Here is an 18,686-nt window from a genome sequence, read left to right as displayed (position 1 = left end):
AATGCCTAATTACGCCAACTTATCGTAAAGCATACCTGTGGGAATAATTTCATATCGCGTAGAACCTTGGCATCTATGGGGCCTTGGCCTACATTTCTACTACGTCCTGAAGCCAGGGTAAGAAAACATAGATTTTAGTATGTTATTGACACAATGAAAAACTAGGTGTTGTGGGTAGTTATTATTTGTACATGGTACCCGCATTCATGGGAAATAAACAGTTGCTGTTTTACATTGACGTGTTTCATTACACTAGGTTTATAGGTTTTCCTTTTTATATCAAAATTGGCAAAAAAATTATGCTGAAGCGATCGACATCAACACACACACGCACACGCGCACACACACACACAGACACACACACACACACACACACACACACACACACACACACACACACACACACACACAAAACATTACATGAACAAATAATGTAGGTTAAAGTCAGGTCGTTCAGTCACAGATCCAGGCGGTTTTGTATTTGGTTGGTTAATCATTAAATTCACCCGAAAATCTAAAAATTATTTGTTTACTTTTATTTAAATACCTAAAGATACTGAGTATAAATTTTGTTTGCCGTTTAAATTTTTTCCAACTTTCGAGAAAAGGAAATAAAATGAAAAGTTTATCGTCATACGGAATGATTCTCTATGTTTTTAAAATTATGCTTAAAAAGCTACTCGCGTAGCGCCTCGTCGTCGCAGATGGCATTGTTTTCCCGGTACGTAGAGGCATAACGATATCCAGAGCTCAATTCGAACTTACAATTAGATTTTTATTATTATTCGCTCGTGCGTATCCCTCGCGCATCTCGTTCGCGCCAGTACATATACGGACCAAATGCACGCGCGAATGTTTACCTACCAAATGACATCATTTTCATGTCGAACGTACGTTCGAATTGGCCTCCTTTTCGTATATCTTGATTAGCGCTGAATGGTTATGACGCTGTGACCCAAGATATTAATTACTACCTAATGTGCCTTGGAAAGTTTCCAAAATTGGAAATTTTAGCAAAAGTCGACAGGTGAAACGGAACAACATCTGGATCGAGCAAAATAGGCTTTATGTTGAATGCAGCAGCATCTTACATATGTCGGCGGCCGATCGTAAGAACAGGCAGATCGTAATGTCAGTGCGAGGAGCCGTCAGCGCCAGCGATATCAACCCCTGTGACTACGACCCCAAACTCCCTGGACTCAGAAGCCGACGAGGCGAACGTAGGTTTGCCTAATACCTATGACACCACAGAAAATGATTTTTGTAAAGTGTCTTACAAAAGAGGCCGCATGCAGTCGAAAGCAATGGTACCAAGACGAATTGCGATTACCGGAACTGGCCCAATAGACACTGACTTACAGACTATAGAGCGCGGTAAGAAAATTCATGCCTGTTTCTTCAAAAGCGATACGACCGCAGAGGCCATCAGGTCCTATATCTCCAAAAGAACAGGCTACACAAACTGCACAGTAGAAAAGCTACATCTCAAACACGAACATTACGCGTCGTTCGCGATAAACGTTCCATTCAGCAAGTTTGATGAAATTATGTCTCCTAACATCTGGCCATCTGGGACGGAGGTAAGCGAGTGGTTTCGAACTAGCGCCGGGCGTGCCGGGCGCGCTCCCCACCGCCGCAATTACCGATCCTCTGCCATCGAGCGACCGGCAGAAACAAAATAATCAACACTGTGACACACGGACACCGGGAACGAAATTCCTTAAAGTCTGCCACCAAAATATAAGGGGGTTAAATAGTAAAACGAAACATTTAGAGATGCTATTATGTAACGACTTGACGTGTGACGTTTTAGTCATAACTGAACACTTCTTACGTGAAAACGAAATTCAATCTGTGACTTTGACTAATTATGATTTATTGTCTTACTATTGTAGACCGAACATAGAACGCGGTGGAAGTTGCATTTATGTAAAATCACATATTAAAGCTATAAACCGACTAGACTATTGTGATTTGTCTCGCGAGCAGGTGTTTGATGTATGTGCAATATATCTAATAAACGAAAATATTTTAATAGTTGGAATTTATCATTCCAACCTAACCAGTCACTCCGAGTATCTCAAGTTATTCGACAACCTACTGACCAAAATAAACGACGAGAATCTGACAGCAATCATAATGGGCGACATTAACATAGACCTACATAGTAATACTACCACTAAGAGACAGTTGGTTGATATGTTGGCGGCACATTGTTTTGGTCAGTACGTTGATGAAGTCACCAGGAGGGACGGTGACAGCGCGACGCTACTAGACCACGCATATGCAAATATCCGAGACGACCGTGTGTCCGCGGAATGCATTGTCACTAACTTAAGCGATCATGAAGCGCAGCGACTCACCGTGCCCCGCAACCCGCGCCACCCGGAGCCTCAGGTGATAACGAAACGAGTGTTTAGCGAAAAAAACATTGCGTCTTTTGTATCTGGACTCGAGTCTATAGATTGGCAAGCAATTACTGCAGATCATAGCGATGAATGTAATCAATTCGCAACTAAAGTGATGAACATCCTCTCACGCCAACTTGATATTCACCTTCCGTTGCAAAACATAACCATACGTCACAAAAATAATCCTTGGATAGATAGTGAATTAATTGATTTAAAACTGTTAGCCTTTGATTTTATTAATATGTCAAACAAATACCCCGCCAATACCTCCTTACACGACGCGTCAATCAAAATTCTAAAGTCATATGATAATAAATTAAAAAATAAACGTAAAGAATACATTGATTCATTGATTAGCAGTAATCCCAATAAGACCAAAGCAATGTGGAACGTCATTAATACCGAGCTGGCTCGGACACCCCGCGAGCGCGTCGACTACACCGAGCTGCTAGTGGACAGCGCGGGCCGTCCGTTCGCGACCAAACAACTGGCGGTGGATGCGCTAAACCACGAATTCGTATCGGCAGCCACCGCGTGCGGCGCGCCCTCTGCCGATCGCGACCAGTGTATTGCCTCTTTATTAGACGAGTGCGCCGCCAGCGATTGTTCTATTAGACTCAGACTGTTTACACCGGACGAAATTACAAAAATATTTAAAACATCTATAGCACCAAAAAATAGCACCGACGTTTATGGCCTCTCCGCGAAACTACTAAAGCGAGCCAGCCCCGCAATCAGTTATGTCCTGGCTAACCTATTTAATAACTGCATGCGATTAGGACAGTATCCGGAGTGCCTCAAAAAGGTCAAAATATGTCCACTTTATAAAGGGAAAGGAAAAAAATCCACTATAAAATCATATCGTCCCATATCCTTGGTCCCAGGCCCTAGTAAATGCTTTGAAGCAGGGTTAAATAACAGATTACTCAGTTTCTGGGTACCAAGGAACACCCTATCCGACAGCCAATATGCCTACCGACACGGCCGGTCGACTACAGACCTGGTGCGAGAAGTGGTGCGCTGTGTGCTCCGCGCCCGCGAGGCGGGACGATACGTAGCTGTCATCTGCTGTGACCTATCGCGTGCCTTCGACACAGCGGACCACGCACTAGTTGCAGACAAATTGGCATACTACGGTATCCGAGGCGCGGCCTCCAAACTAATACTGTCATTTATGACCGGCAGGGCCCAGGTTGTCATCGGGGATGGAGGTAAGGTTGTGTCTTCCGAACTACAAAACCTGATGGGCGTTCCTCAAGGATCGTGCCTCTCTAACACCCTTTTTAGCATTTTGCTGAACGACCTGCCAAAGACAATCAAAGGTGCAGACATACTGATGTACGCCGATGACGTCACGGCAGTCGTCAGTGCGACCGCTGAACGGGGGTTGGAAGAGGCGCTTAACCTTGTTATGGAGCAACTGCACCAGTGGTTCCAGTCAAACGGTCTCGCTTTAAATAAAGAGAAAACGAGCTACATGACCTTTAAATTAAACGGTCATAGAAGCCCAACCCTGAGGGTAAGTGCAGGTGGTGCCCCTCTACAGCACGTGGCCAGCACACGTCTGCTCGGGTTCCAGCTCGACAACGCGCTTTCATGGGAGACGCACATCAATGAACTTTGTGGAAGGCTAGGTCGCGCGTGCTTTGCATTGCGACGGTTAGCGAGCACAGCCGGAAGAGGCGCAGTGCGAGAGTGTTATTTTGCGACGGTGCACTCGCTCCTGACGTACGGCGTTGAGCTATGGGGACGTGCTTCCGACTGGAGACGTGCGTTCTCTATGCAGAAGCGTGCCGTTCGTGCGATGGCCGGCAAGGCGGTGGATGCACCGGCGCGAGACATCTTCCGCGATCTCAAGATTCTGCCTTTACCCTGCCTATTTATTAACCAAGTAGCAAGATTCATGCGCGAAAACCTTGATATGTTTAATTGCAGGGGCATTAACACCAATTACAACCTCCGCAGTAATAGACACCATAATAGGCTGGTCACCGAAGCACACAGGCTTGCCAGGTCAGAGCGGTCCGTGTACGTTTTAGGCCCCTCCGTTTACAACCGCCTGCCTGACACTATAAGAAATGCAACTTCCATCGCGGCGTTTAAAGTCAGACTAAAAAATTGGTTGTCGCAAGAATTATTTTATAATTATCAAGATTTCTTCGATTTACCTATAAATATTTAAACCAAAAACATACTGAGATTTGCATTTATTACAATTAAAATTTATTAAACTAATGTAATTAATTTATATACTATTGTATAAATATTATTAATATTGTGATATTTAAAATGTGGTGACCTGTAACTCTGTTATTAATAATAAATTTCATTTCATTTTGTAATGTACAGGTATGCTGTAACAGAACGCAACTACAGACTGTATAAAATGACCCAATGTATATGCGAGTGACAGTGACAGCGAGCGGCGTTTGTTGGGTACAGACGTGGTGCATGGGGAATGAACTGGGTAACTATAAGGTTAGGGGTTATTGGATTGACACGTGTAAGAGCGCTCATGTGGGCTTGAGAATTTTAAGGATATTATAATAAACTTGGTGTTATCTTAACAGTTGTTTTAGTGCAAAACATTACATGGCGCAGCCGGAAATCGAACATATGAAGATTTATTGTGAATAAAAGATTAATACAAGAATACGAAGGACAAGAAATTAAGAGACAGAAGCAATAATGTCAGGAAATGGGATAGAATTTAGAATGCCTGCACCGCTGCAATTGGATTCAGTTGGTGACATGTTGTTAAAGTGGAGAAATTTCAAACAACAACTTAAAATTTTTATTGCGGCCGCTGGATTAACAACCGTAACTGAAACTAGAAAGTCGGCAATTTTGTTAAATTGTATCGGACAAGAAGGGCTGGAACTGTATTATAATTTAATAAAGGATTCTGAAGATACCCCAAAATTTGATGAACTGCTTAAATTATTTGACGAGTACTTTGAACCCAAGCAAAATGAACTCATCAACACTTTTAATTTCAATAACAGAAAACAAGAAGATGGAGAAACTTTTGACAACTTTTACATCGCAATCAGAAAATTAGTAAAAAATTGTAATTTCAAGGACATGGAAGATAGAATGCTGAGGGACCGAATTGTCATGGGCATCAGGGACAGAAAGCTGCAACAGAAATTATTGGAAAATAAGGATCTTACTTTAGAGCTAGCTGTGAACAAGTGCAGAGTCACAGAGCTGTCGAAGGAACATGCACAGGTGATCCAGAAGCAAGAACCTGTGACGGTCGATCTTGTGTCAAGTCGGGCAAAGCATGAAGCTAAGTATTTTAATAATAGTAAGAAAAACATGAATTATAGTCGTAAATTTTATAAGTGTCTGAAATGTAGTCTTGAACATGGGCCAGCTGAATGTCCAGCATTTGGCCAAACATGTTATAAATGTAAAAAACTAAACCACTTTGCTAAGGGTTGTAAAAGCAAAAATATAGCGTCAATTGAAGTGGAAAATACTGAGAATAATAACCTAGTACACGATTTGTGACTAGTAAAATTAGTTCACTCTATAGGAAATACTAGTAAGATCAACAACAGTGAATGGTTGTCAAATTTGTTTATCGAAAACAAACAAGTAACTTTTAAATGTGACACGGGGGCGCAGGTAAATGTCATATCATTAAAAGATTTAAAAATGATTGTCAATGATGAAAATCCTAAGTGGTCTGAGACAAATATTATATTAGAAGTATTTGGAGGCAGTAAGCTTAAGCCATTAGGGAAAATAATATTGAAAATTGGGGTAAATAAATTTGAAAAGGTTGTCACTGAGTTTATAATAATTAAGAAAAATGTAAAACCAATTTTGGGTTTAAACTCATTAATTGAATTAAAATTACTACAAAATAGTAGCATTAACAGTATTAATATTAATAACAAAGAGGATATTGTTAGTAAAAATTTGTCACTTTTCCAGGGAGTTGGGGAATTTAAGGTACCTCTCGAACTACACATTCAACCAGGCGCACAGGCGGTAGTAAAGCCACCTCGGCGTGTTCCTCATGCTATAAGGGAGCGTCTAGCTTGTAAATTGCAGAGCCTTCAAGAACACCGAATTATTGAGAAAGTCGAACATCCCAAATCCTTTGTAAGTAATCTTGTAATAATAGAGAAAAGTGACGGTAATTTAAGAATCTGTCTGGACCCACAGGACTTAAATAAGGTATTAATAAGGGAGTATCATCTTATACCAACTTTAGAAGAAATGCTTACAAAGTTGAGTAACAAATCTGTATTTTCAGTACTTGATCTGTCAGATGGTTTTTATAACATTAGATTAACAGATGAATCAACAGATCTGTGTACTTTTAGTAGTCCTTTTGGGTGCTATAAATTTTTAAGATTACCTTTCGGTTTGTCAGTAGCTCCTGAAATATTTCAAAAATATAGCGAACAAACTTTTGGTGACATTCCTGGGGTGGTCATATATTGTGATGATCTGTTGATTTGTGCTGATAATGAAGACGAACATGATAAAATATTAGAAAGCGTTTTTGAAAGAGCTAGAGTAAGCAATGTAACATTTAATAAAAGAAAGTTTCAATATAAATTAAAGGAGGTTAAATATTTTGGTCATGTATTTTCAAAAGAGGGAATGAAAATAGATCCAGAGCGAGTAAGAGCATTATTAAATATTAAAAGCCCATCTAATAAAACCGAATTGCAATCTTTTCTGGGAATGGTTAATTATTTAAGAAATTTTATAAGTAATCTGGCAGATTTAGTAGCACCTTTACAAGCATTAATGAAAAAAACTGTGGGTTGGCTTTGGACAGAAATACATGAAAGTGCATTCAGTAATATAAAAAAATATATTAGTTCAGCACCTGTATTGAAGAATTTTAATGTTTCTTTACCTGTGACAATACAATGTGACTCTAGTAAGGATGGTTTGGGTTGCTGCTTAATGCAGCAGGGCAAGCCTGTATGTTATGCATCAAGAAGTCTTACTAGTGCCGAAAAAAATTTTTCACAGATTGAGAAAGAATTGTTGAGTGTAGTTTGGGCCACGAAAAAGTTTCATTATTATATTTATGGAAAAAAATGTACTGTCCTTAATGACCATAAACCTTTGGAAACTTTATTAAAGAAAGGTATTCATGAAATTCCTTCTGCAAGATTACAAAGATTAAAATTAAAATTATTAAAATATGATATTGAATTTAAATATTTAAAAGGCCGCTTGATGCATATTGCTGATTTGTTGTCACGCAGTTATTTAAATGAAGTAGATGAAGATCAATCATATATGTTTGAAGTTATACATTGTATTGGTTTAGGGAATTATTTACAGTGTACAGATGAACAGAAACAAGAATTAATTAAAGAAACTTCAAAAGACGAGACTTTAGCAACATTGTTGATGTACACACAGGAAGGCTGGCCAGAAACTATTAATAGCGTACCAGATAATGTTAAACATTTTTTTAAATTGAGACATGAAGTTACAATAGATCAGAAATTGCTCTTTATGAATGATAGATTGATTGTTCCAAAGTCATTAAGATTAACAATTTTAAAAAAATTACATGAAGGTCATATAGGAATAACAAAGATGAAACAAACTGTTAGGGGTTTATATTATTGGCCACAAATGGATGCTCATATTGAATCATTTGTTAAACAATGCTTCATCTGCCAAACGTATCAAAATAATAATACAAAAGAGCCATTGTTATGTCATGATGTACCTTCTTTACCATTTGTAAAAATTGGAATTGATATAATGGATTTTAAGAGGAAAAGTTACTTGGTTATTTATGACTATATGTCAAAATGGTTAGATATTAAACCAATCTCAAGTAAGTCCTCTCAGTGCATAATTAATGTTTTAACAGATGTGTTCAGTTGTTTTGGCATACCATTGGAAGTAGTAGCAGATCATGTTCCATTTGATTCACTTCAATGTAAACAGTTTGCAAGTGAATGGGGTTTTAAATTCATTTACTCAAGTCCAAGATATCCAAAGTCCAACGGTATGTCGGAACGTGGGGTGCAAATAGCTAAAAAAATGTTAGCAAAATGTAATGAAGATAAGACAGATTATAGAATTGCTTTGTTGAAATATAGATCATCTCCTGTCTCTAGCACACATTTTACACCTTCCCAATTAATGATGAATAGGAATTTAAAAACGAAACTACCTTGTACTTACAAATATTTGAAACCAAAGTTAAATCATAATACTAAATTGGAATTCGATAAGGTTAAGAATAGAAATATTATTCATTATAATAAAAATACTAAAGAGAAGCCTCATTTTCAAGTAGGCCAAAATGTATGGTTTAAAATAGACCCAAATGCTAAGAAATGGTTGTTGGGTAAAATTGTTAGCAATAATAATTTTAGATCTTATAATATAGAAGATAGTAATGGTTGTAGATATACTAGAACTTCATTTCATGTTCGACCTCAATAATTCGGTGTTACTGTGTTTGCTAAGAATGTGTAGCGCGAAGCATAGTGTTTTTATTATTGTAACTTAAGGATGTCTTAAGTTTAACTGTTTTGTTAGATTGTAGTTAATAAAAAAAAAAATAAAAAAAAAAATAATAAAAAAAAAATAAAAAATAAAAAAAAATTAAAAGGGGGATGATGTAATGTACAGGTATGCTGTAACAGAACGCAACTACAGACTGTATAAAATGACCCAATGTATATGCGAGTGACAGTGACAGCGAGCGGCGTTTGTTGGGTACAGACGTGGTGCATGGGGAATGAACTGGGTAACTATAAGGTTAGGGGTTATTGGATTGACACGTGTAAGAGCGCTCATGTGGGCTTGAGAATTTTAAGGATATTATAATAAACTTGGTGTTATCTTAACAGTTGTTTTAGTGCAAAACATTACACATTTCATTTCATTTCATTGCATGATATTTTGACGGTAGTCACATTCAACCAATAGATAGGTAGGATAGGTTCGTTACCTTGCTTCAGATGCTTCAGAAATAGGAGCGGCGACGGAGCAAGGGAACGAGACAAGGATTTTCACGTTTCACGATATGCCTAGGGATTTCACGATCTGCCGGACCGCAGCCGACATATGGACCGCATAATTTCCTTCGTTTTGCTATACGGATCTTTACGCATTTCTTAAATAAAATAACATAAATATACCGGGTGTGGCCTGAATACGAGCAAAAAATGTAACTGTAGGCGTTACTCCTCAAACTTACTGTTTGAATAAGTTGCTACGTTACCAATCATTTATTTTGAAATGTGACAGTTTCTTATATAGATTCTATGATAAACTAGCATTACTTAGTTTGCGTCTGGAACAGCGCCATCTACCAGGAAATTGGGACAACAAACTAAACACTTACCAACATTTGATCAGCGATTTCTGAAAATTATTTCTATTTTTCATACAAAGTAAATATTACCTTCAATGTACGCTGTCATCAGTGTATTTGACGTTGATTGTCGCGCTTTAAACATAACGAAATTTGCAATACATTGCGCCATTTGCGTCTTAGAATAAACTTTAAAGTGTTCTAAAAATAAAAATAAAAGTTATTTTTAATAGTAACTGAACAAATGTTGGTCAGCTTGAGGAGCACAGCCTACAGTTTAATTTATTGCTCCTGTTACATGAAACACCCGGTATGAGTATTACCTTGTTACTAATTTATTACTATGGAGTTTATTCGTAAGTAGTTATTAAATAAGTAAAAAAAAAATGTAAATATTGTAAATAAATACACCTAACCCAGGGCCCGTAATTTTCATGCCGTTGACAGAAAAATGACGTCAGGCTACATAGAGTATGATTCCAATTAGTATTTTCGTAATAATTAATCATTTATCAACCTCTTTAGGTAAGTTATACATATAAATACCACTAGACCCTACTCATAGTGTTGTGTTCCTGCCGGTGAGTAAGGTTGCCAGAGCTCAACGAGGGTGGGAGGGGGTTAGGGTCGGCAACGCGCATGTATATAACTCCTCTGGAGTTGCAGGCGTACATAGGCTACGGATACTGCTTACCATCAGGCAGGCCGTATGCTTGTTTGCCACCGACGTAGTATAAAAAAAATATATATATATACTTGACAATCAGTACAGAAACGTCTAACTGACTTTCATCTTATTGTCACTCAAATAAATAATAGGATTTTCAACAGCGTAACAAGCTTTTATTCTCGTAACAAGTATTTATTTTGATACCCGTCAATAAGTAAATTATCTAAATTTGTAGTATTGTAAAACAACTACCTGTATGCTAAAATAACGTCATTTTTGCGTCAACGGCATGAAAAGTACGGCCCCTGACCTAACCAAAGTGACCTAAACCATCTTTTGAGTCGTAAATTCGAATGCTATAGCTTGTGTTTTGATTTCAATCTCGATATCATTATTTCATTTTCCAGCGGCACAAGGAACAAAAGAAAAAATACTACAATCATTAATCACATCAAAACTTAAAATCAACATCTCCCGACCTTGATAACACCACCAATACGCGTGCGCCTAACCAGGTATTCAATAAAGCATAGGCTACCTATTACCGCGAAATGCCTAGGTGACCTACATGCACGCAATCGATACGAGCGGTGATAACGGACATCCGAAACATTTGTATATATCTTATGTCTAAAGACATAGGGCCGAAAACCGTAGATCAACTTATGATCGTGATTGTACAAATATACGTCCGTTTGGTCCTGTGTCGTGCTAAATATGCTAACCGGAAAAGTCATAACAGCATATGAATTTCATACGGACATATGATCTTTTGGTTTCGAGCAGACATTACAACAGCGCATCTGACACTATAACCTTGCAGATATCCCTTTAAAGCAAAAAGTTTGAACGCTCTTCGAATTTCATACTGACTTAAGCCTTTTTGTTCATAGAGCGTGCCCGTTGTCCCAACCGTAAAAGTCATAACTCCCTTCTATTTTCATATAGACTTAATCCCTTTTGGTTTGGGTCGGTTGTTAAGTTTCACGCATCTGACGACAACGTTGCACAGAATGACGCGGTCGTGAACTAGAATCTGATAGGTTACGCCCTTCTGGGGCGGGGGCGTGGGCGACGTTACGGTGCGAAGTTGTCACGGGTGCATGGCGGGGTGGCTTTGTCGCGGGGTAAGGTATTTGAGTTTTAATGGCGTGTAACTTGTTTATTATATTAAGCTCTACACATCAAGGAGACCATTTGGAAGAAAGGTCAGGAAAAAAATCGACCGTAAAGAAAAAGTTGTCGGAGGGAAACTAACTTCAGGGGTGGAGAATACTACGCGGGATATACAGAAGTTAAAGAAAAGATCGTGGAAAATACCAGCATACAGCTGCAAAGAAAATCAAATGTATGTGTCCGCATTGGGCTAGCGTCAAGGCTAAGAAGTTGAATGAGTATACTATACTTGTATAGGTGTATTATGCTGTATCACTCAATTGTCCGAACACACTAAACTTACAACAGTAGTCAAAGCAGACAAAGTCTAGCGAGCGTAAAAGATGTGTCATGGGTTAAGGAGAGACAACATAATTTATAACCTTTCACTGTTAAGAGGCCGTTATCGATTTTAGTCGCAAAATTGTCAAATTGATAGATTTAGCGCATGAAATTGTACACCTTTCTATTAGAAATAAGTACTGGTTTATATAAGCACGTCTTGTTATCTATCATTTAAATAAATCATTTTTTTAAAACAGACTCACTTAATTAGTAATGTTTTTTTTTCTGATGGACGTTTAGGTAAACGCGCGTAAAGCAGTGCAGCAGCGCAGCTTATTTGTAAGTTTCGTAAAGTTTGGACTGCTAAAAATTATAATTTTGTATTACATATATCCTGTACTTTAACTTTAATAAACTACATTTTTGTTATTATAAATTTGAAGTAGTGTAAATGAAAGTTAGACGAAATCAATTTTCTCCAGAAATTACTTCAAAACATGTGACAATTTCTCTGAAAATCGACTTAATTTCAGCGTAATTTTGATACTTAAACAATCCACAACATTTGCTGAAACTGTTCTTATACATAATTTTGTATAATTGACTACCATAATTTTTTGATGAATTTTTAAAAACTGTCCCTTCTGGTCACATATTACCAGGGACGCACGCTTGCGACCACATTATTAAAAGGCAAGATGAAAAACGTGTTAATACAAACCAATACTTGTTATTTAGATATTACGTAACAAAAGGTGTACAATTTCGACGACTAAATCTATCAATTTTACATTTTTGTTCTAAAATCGTTACCGGGCTCTTAAATATCGGTATTATTATAGTTAGAATTCTGTAGGTAGTTACGTGGCACTATTTATCTACTTTTATCTTTCACGCGTTTGTGCCGGTTTACGGATACAAGGGGTCCACTTTTAGACTTTTCTCTTCCACTTTGCACTGTTTTCAGTATCCCATTTTGTGAAACCGCGCATGTCATCCCTCGCAAGATCGTTGTCGATGTAGGTATGGTGCGGGAGTGAGAAGACGGATTTTGAGTGGAAAATTGCCAAAAATGCGAGCGAACGGTATACGTGTGCGCTTGGTGCAATGGCGACTAGAGGTCAACCGATGCACACATGCATACCACTTCCTTCACATTACGCTTTATTATAAAAAAAACTGTTTACTTTTTTTTTTTATACCACGACGGTGGCAAACAAGCATACGGCCCGCCTGATGGTAAGCAGTCACCGCAGCCTATGGACGCCTGCAACTCCAGAGGTGTTACATGCGCGTTGCCGACCCTTTAAAAACCTGTACACTCCTTTACTTAACTAGGTACACAGATGGCGTTACAGGTAAGTAACATTAGGATATTTACATTATATTTTTACATGATATATATGTGTATTTATTTATGTATTTATAAACTATTATTATTTATGGCAGATTTTAGATATGTTTTAGGAGGCAGGTTTTAGGAAAATTCTTAGAAAATTAATTGGAACATTATCCCACACAGGTACGTATGCGTTTCTAGCGTCAACAGTCGTCTTCGTCGTGTAGTACTTATTCTGCGATTAAGCGACGTCCTTTCAAAGTCACAGCGCCGACTCCATCTGTTGATCGAGCGTCCAGCTCCGCTGTGTACATAACAGTGATGTGGCAGACCTCGTTGAACTAAGTTTAGTTACGGTAGTTAGTTAGTTAGTGGGATGGGAACGGGTCACTAGTGTAGGAACGAGCGGAAAAGGATGGCCGGCGAAGTGAGTATTTTTAATTTTTCGGCGTTTGAATCAATAAAAAAATAAAATTATTAAGGCTTGTTACAGCGCGCTTTACTCTTCTCCTTCAACCTAGCGTTTTCCCGGCTTAGCGCCACCGCGCTTTACTATGTCCAAAAAAAATCTGTCTTTAAAGATAAACTTCCATCCGAAAAAATCCAAAAATTCTGCGGGACCTTTTCGTTCAAAACAGTGTACGTCAATTAAAATACTACTATATTAACAAAAAAATCTTCATTTTTATTTTAAGGGAGTGCCAAAGGACGAATCATTTAGTCTAGGTTTTTCCTACAATAGTCATCATATGCCCGCAGTAGATCAACATATGTCTGCCTAACTAAGCCAAATAGATAACAAAAAGTCTACATTTGGGTTAAACTAATAGAAAAAGAGTTAATTAACAGTTTAAAGTCAATAACAGATATGACCAATAGGTATTCCCGTAATTTATCATCTATGCACCCTAATTTTATGAGCGCATCGAATCCCTTGAGTGCTCTAAAATTTTTCAAAACCTTTGCAGTTTAATTATATTAAAGTGTTTTGTGTGTTGTTCGCAGACGGCGCACTCTTCACCCCCAGATTCTATTGAAGAGCTGGCTCGGTGCTCCAACTGCCACCGCGTCTTCGACGAGGCCGAGCACGAGCCCAAGCTTCTGCAGTGCCGACATTACTTCTGTCTCACTTGCACCCGCCACGTCCTCGGCGCCGGGAGGGAGATATACTGTGTGCATTGCTGGAAGCGAACCGTACCACCTGGAGGATTGGTTGATCATTTGCCAACGCACGCTCCGGTATTGGCATTGGCTCTTAGACTTCAGAATCAAGAATCAGATGCGCTGTCGGTTGAAGAGCAGGATGTCTGCGCTCCGCATGTGATGCCAGCGCTCTGGTGTGCTACTTGCAATGTGCTAGCCTGTCGTGCGTGTACTGAGCATACCTCGCATATGCTCCGTCCAGCAGCGGAAGTCCGAGCGATGCTACTCCGAGACGCAAGGGCATTGCATTCAGAGTTGACCCAGCTAGCGGACCGCCAGCGGAACTCGCTGCTTCGAGCTTTAGACGCCGCTACTGCCCTCAAATTGACACTAGAAGGGGAATTAGCATCGCCAGTCGTCGAACCAGAGCCATCAGCAAATGTGGCATTGCCGGTTATTGCCGCTGAACGAGATCGCTTGAAAGCGTTGTACGATCGAACGCTGATAAACTGTCGGCTGGATGATTTAGCGCGCTGCTCTCTAGCGCCAGTTAATTTCGATTTGCTGCGGAATGCATTAGCGGCGGTTGAGGTTCCAGGGCCGCCGGAAGCGGTCGATCCAGTGCTTTTCTTAGCCAATTACTGTATGGCGCAGTTATTCGCTCGCTCGTTGTCTGCAGCCGCGCCTCCGTCCCCTTCAACAAGACCTCACTTCTTCTTCGTGCTTGAAGTGGACGGAGCTCCTGCAGGCCGTGTGGTCATCGCTTTACGAGACGACGCAGCGCCGCGTATGTCCCGCAACTTCGCCGCTCTAGCTACCGGGGAGCTCGGTGTAGGCTATCGCGGCTGCTGCGTTTTCCAATGCTGGGAAGGCGAGAGCGTTATAACTGGAGATTTTGAACTAAACAACGGTCGCGGTGGACGCAGCGTTTACGCTGAAGGGTACTTCATGCCGGACGACTCTCGGCTGCCGGCCGTGCGCGGTTCTGTTGGTATGCGTCGATCGCAGAAGCGGCACGATATGCTCGGATTGGTCGGATCGCAGTTTAGGATTATACTGCGTGAAATGCGCGGTTTCTCCGCGATTTTCGGGAATGTTGTCGAAGGCCTGGAGATTGTAGACCGGCTTAGTAGCACGGGTGATCCGGCCGGCAAGCCTCACAGCTCCATCGTCATCTCCAACTGTGGCCGTCTCTAACTTCTACCTCTACTTTTCGCAGATCATCTACGGTCGGCGCTATTTTTATAGAAGTTTTGAAGTATTTAGAGCTTGTTGTGGTTCGGTTGCTACCACTTATAAATACATATATTTTGTTATTGATGTGACTGAGGCCCAGCCTCACGTAGCTATAATTAGTGCAAGTATTATATTAATGTCAATGTAACGGCCCGCTTTAGGGTAAGAGATATATATTTACACGCGGCGCCGCTAAGGGTCTAAGACTGTGATGTAAGCTTTACGGAAAGGAACGACTTGATTGTTATATTTTATTTTTATTTATCGGAGTTTATCAGGGTACTTCCCATTGAACTATAAAGTCGTTTAGAAGTAGTGTTTAAATTCTTATTTCCATCGAATGGAGTGTTAATGGGAGGTAGCCTTCGTATCGTGCTGTGTCGTTTGCTTCGACCGCATAGTAATTCGCACTGTTAACTGATAATACATAATCCTTATTGCAAAGACATAAGGTTCATCGATGGTCAGTTAAAGAGTTTCGCTGTTATAGTAAAACCAAACACAAGCTGCACGCGAATAGGTACCTAGTGTCTTTCACACCTACCCACCGTCGTCCCTAGCCATTGGACAAAGCCGAAATGTACATATGCATTAGGGTATTTAGAACCAGTATACAAAGTATCATAACAACCGGTGTAGCGGTTTCTAAGAAATTAACAAATTACCATTTTTTATTGGGAGCAGCCTGTATGTGTTAGTACCATTTTTTACTTGGAGCAGTCTGTATGGAACCTTCTTCGACCTTTTTGATTATCTTTTTTATTTAACACACTAATAAAGCTTCTGACTTTTGAAAAATGTCATCATTATCAAATATTTCGCACAAATCGTCAAAAACACTGCCAAAGATTAACACTGTGATTAACAGTGTCGATTATTGCAAATAACTTTTGTTCGAAAAAAATATTTGTTTTATCTTTAGTTCTAATTAAAAAAATATTAACGTCAGAGCATTCCTGATAAGTAAACCTACGTGGGATTTCAGGGTTTGTCCAATGGCTACGGTCAAAAGGTTGTCCGTCACTTTCAATCGCGCTGTGTTAAAAAGTGACGGTGATTTTGTCACGTGGATAAAGCTATCTATAACACGCCTGCTGAACCGCATAGACAGACGTACATCCACCTATTTCATTTATCAAATTCGAGGCTGGATTTTTTTTCTAGCACCATCTATGAATAATATCGCATAGTAATAAGTAAATAAGTATAATAGTATGTAGTCGCCGCGGATGGCAGTCGTTGTTGTGTTGTTGTTACCATCCACTTACTACGCTGTGGATGTTTGCTCTGTCGATAAATCTTCAAGCAGCGCAGCTCGTTTTATTGGCTCTACCCCTACCTTACTTATAGTATGTATATATTATAGGACATTAAAAAACAAATTGACAACATTTAATATTCTGACCCTATTAATTTTATTGCTTTTCTTAATTTTAATTGAAACGAGGAATACGCTGATAGTTAAGAAGATAGTTAAATATAATATCGGATACGTCAATTGCGGGCATTTTTCTCTGTCATTCTAATTACGTCTTAGTTTTTTTTTTTTTTTTTAATACCACGACGGTGGCAAACAAGCATACGGCCCGCCTGATGGTAAGCAGTCACCGTAGCCTATGGACGCCTGCAACACCAGAGGCATCACATGCGCGTTGCCGACCCTTTAAAAACCTGTACACTCCTTTTTTGAAGAACCCCATACTGATACATAGTGAGAGTAAAAGAGAAAGTCATAATTTCATAGAAGTTTGACGTTTAAAATGACACTTGCATACTACGCTATTAGACGCTGCCTTTAAAATATTTCAAGACAATAAAAAAAAATATAAAAAAAATGGTGTAAATACCTTATAATAGACATCGGGCACGGGCCGCTCGGGCGTGGGGTCGCGCACGTAGCCCAGGTCGGGCGCGTCGCGCGTGGGCAGCAGCAGCCCGCCGCGCTGCAGCGCCTGCGCCTGCGCCGACACCTGGTAGCCCTCCAGGTGGATCTGGTTCGTGCTGTCGCCTGCCGACACATTGCATACGATACCATCGTGTTTAGCCAACGAAGCTTGCCGAGTTGCCTAAGTGAGGCACGATATTGAAAAGCTTGATTATATCACTATTGTATACAATACTTTTTTTACGAGTCATCTCAATTTTTTTTTTTACTATAAAACCTAAATCTCTTCTTCCTCGCGTTGTCCCGGCATTTTGCCCCGGCTCATGGGAGCCTGGGGTCCGCTTGACAACTAATCCCAAGATGTGGCGTAGGCACTAGTTTTTACGAAAGCGACTGCCATCTGACCTTCCAACCCGGAGGATAAACTAGGCCTTGTTGGGATTAGTCCGGTTTCCTCACGATGTTTTCCTTCACCGAAAAGCGACTGGTAAATATCAAATGATATTTCGTACATAAATTCCGAAAAACTCATTGGTACGAGCCGGGGTTTGAACCCGCGACCTCCGGATTGCAAGTCGCACGCTCTTACCGCTAGGCCACCAGCGCTTAATACTATAAAACCTAAATAAGTAATGAAAATGTATAAGTATCTAAGTAAACAAAAAGACATAAACACGCGAGATAGGTAACCTTGATCGGCAGTCAGAGAATATAAGAATCTTATTTCAAGCGATATAAGGTTCAAAATAAAAGTTGAACTAACCGGTAACCGCCACGGTGACGAACTTGGATCCATAGTAACCGCTGTCCGCGTGCCGACACGCGTTCGGGTGCTCATTCTGGAAGTGCGCCGCCATTATGCATTCTTGAGCTGATAGAAAATGCGTGTCTACGCCCCTGTGAAGGAAAGGAAGTTAGTAAAAATTATGACATCTCTTTAAATGAACTAATGAAAAAAAAAAACAAGTTACACAAACTCGCGTTCCTTCAATTATAGGTTAGTTCCGTAGCGCCATCTATTAAACGGAAGTACATATTTTGAAGCAGGTCTCAGTTCCATCCATTCTATTCGGCGCTTAGGATGGTACCTGTATAATTTCTTGGTCCAATATGTATTTGCATCTCACATTTTTCTTAGTAAAAGAGTGAGACGCAATGCACATTAGACAAATAAATTGGACAGGTTGAACCTTCCTCAGATCTGTTGTTCAAATAACTATTAGTGGAGATAATGTCAG

At 39.7% G+C, this 18,686-nt stretch overlaps 2 protein-coding genes across 2 annotated transcripts in view; one reads left to right on the top strand and one right to left on the bottom strand.

Annotated features, from left to right (window-relative positions):
* LOC133521837 (nuclear protein localization protein 4 homolog) overlaps positions 1-18,686 on the bottom strand; it is a 33,471-nt gene that overhangs the window by 7,429 nt on the left and 7,356 nt on the right. The window contains exons 7-8 of the mRNA XM_061856930.1: positions 18,212-18,345; positions 17,411-17,571 (exon numbers count right to left, since the gene is read on the bottom strand). Coding sequence (XP_061712914.1) covers positions 17,411-17,571; positions 18,212-18,345 — 295 coding nt within the window. The remainder of the gene's footprint in view (positions 1-17,410; positions 17,572-18,211; positions 18,346-18,686) is intronic.
* Positions 13,324-16,873, top strand: LOC133521827 (uncharacterized). The gene is made up of 2 exons (XM_061856912.1): positions 13,324-13,611; positions 14,190-16,873. Exons 1-2 carry the CDS (start codon positions 13,600-13,602, stop codon positions 15,522-15,524), a joined length of 1,347 nt encoding a protein of 448 aa, XP_061712896.1. The 5' UTR covers positions 13,324-13,599; the 3' UTR covers positions 15,525-16,873.

This window comes from Cydia pomonella, chromosome 10 (genome assembly GCF_033807575.1).
Source record: "Cydia pomonella isolate Wapato2018A chromosome 10, ilCydPomo1, whole genome shotgun sequence".
Lineage (NCBI taxonomy): Eukaryota > Metazoa > Arthropoda > Insecta > Lepidoptera > Tortricidae > Cydia > Cydia pomonella.
This window is presented reverse-complemented; position numbering and strand designations above follow the sequence as displayed.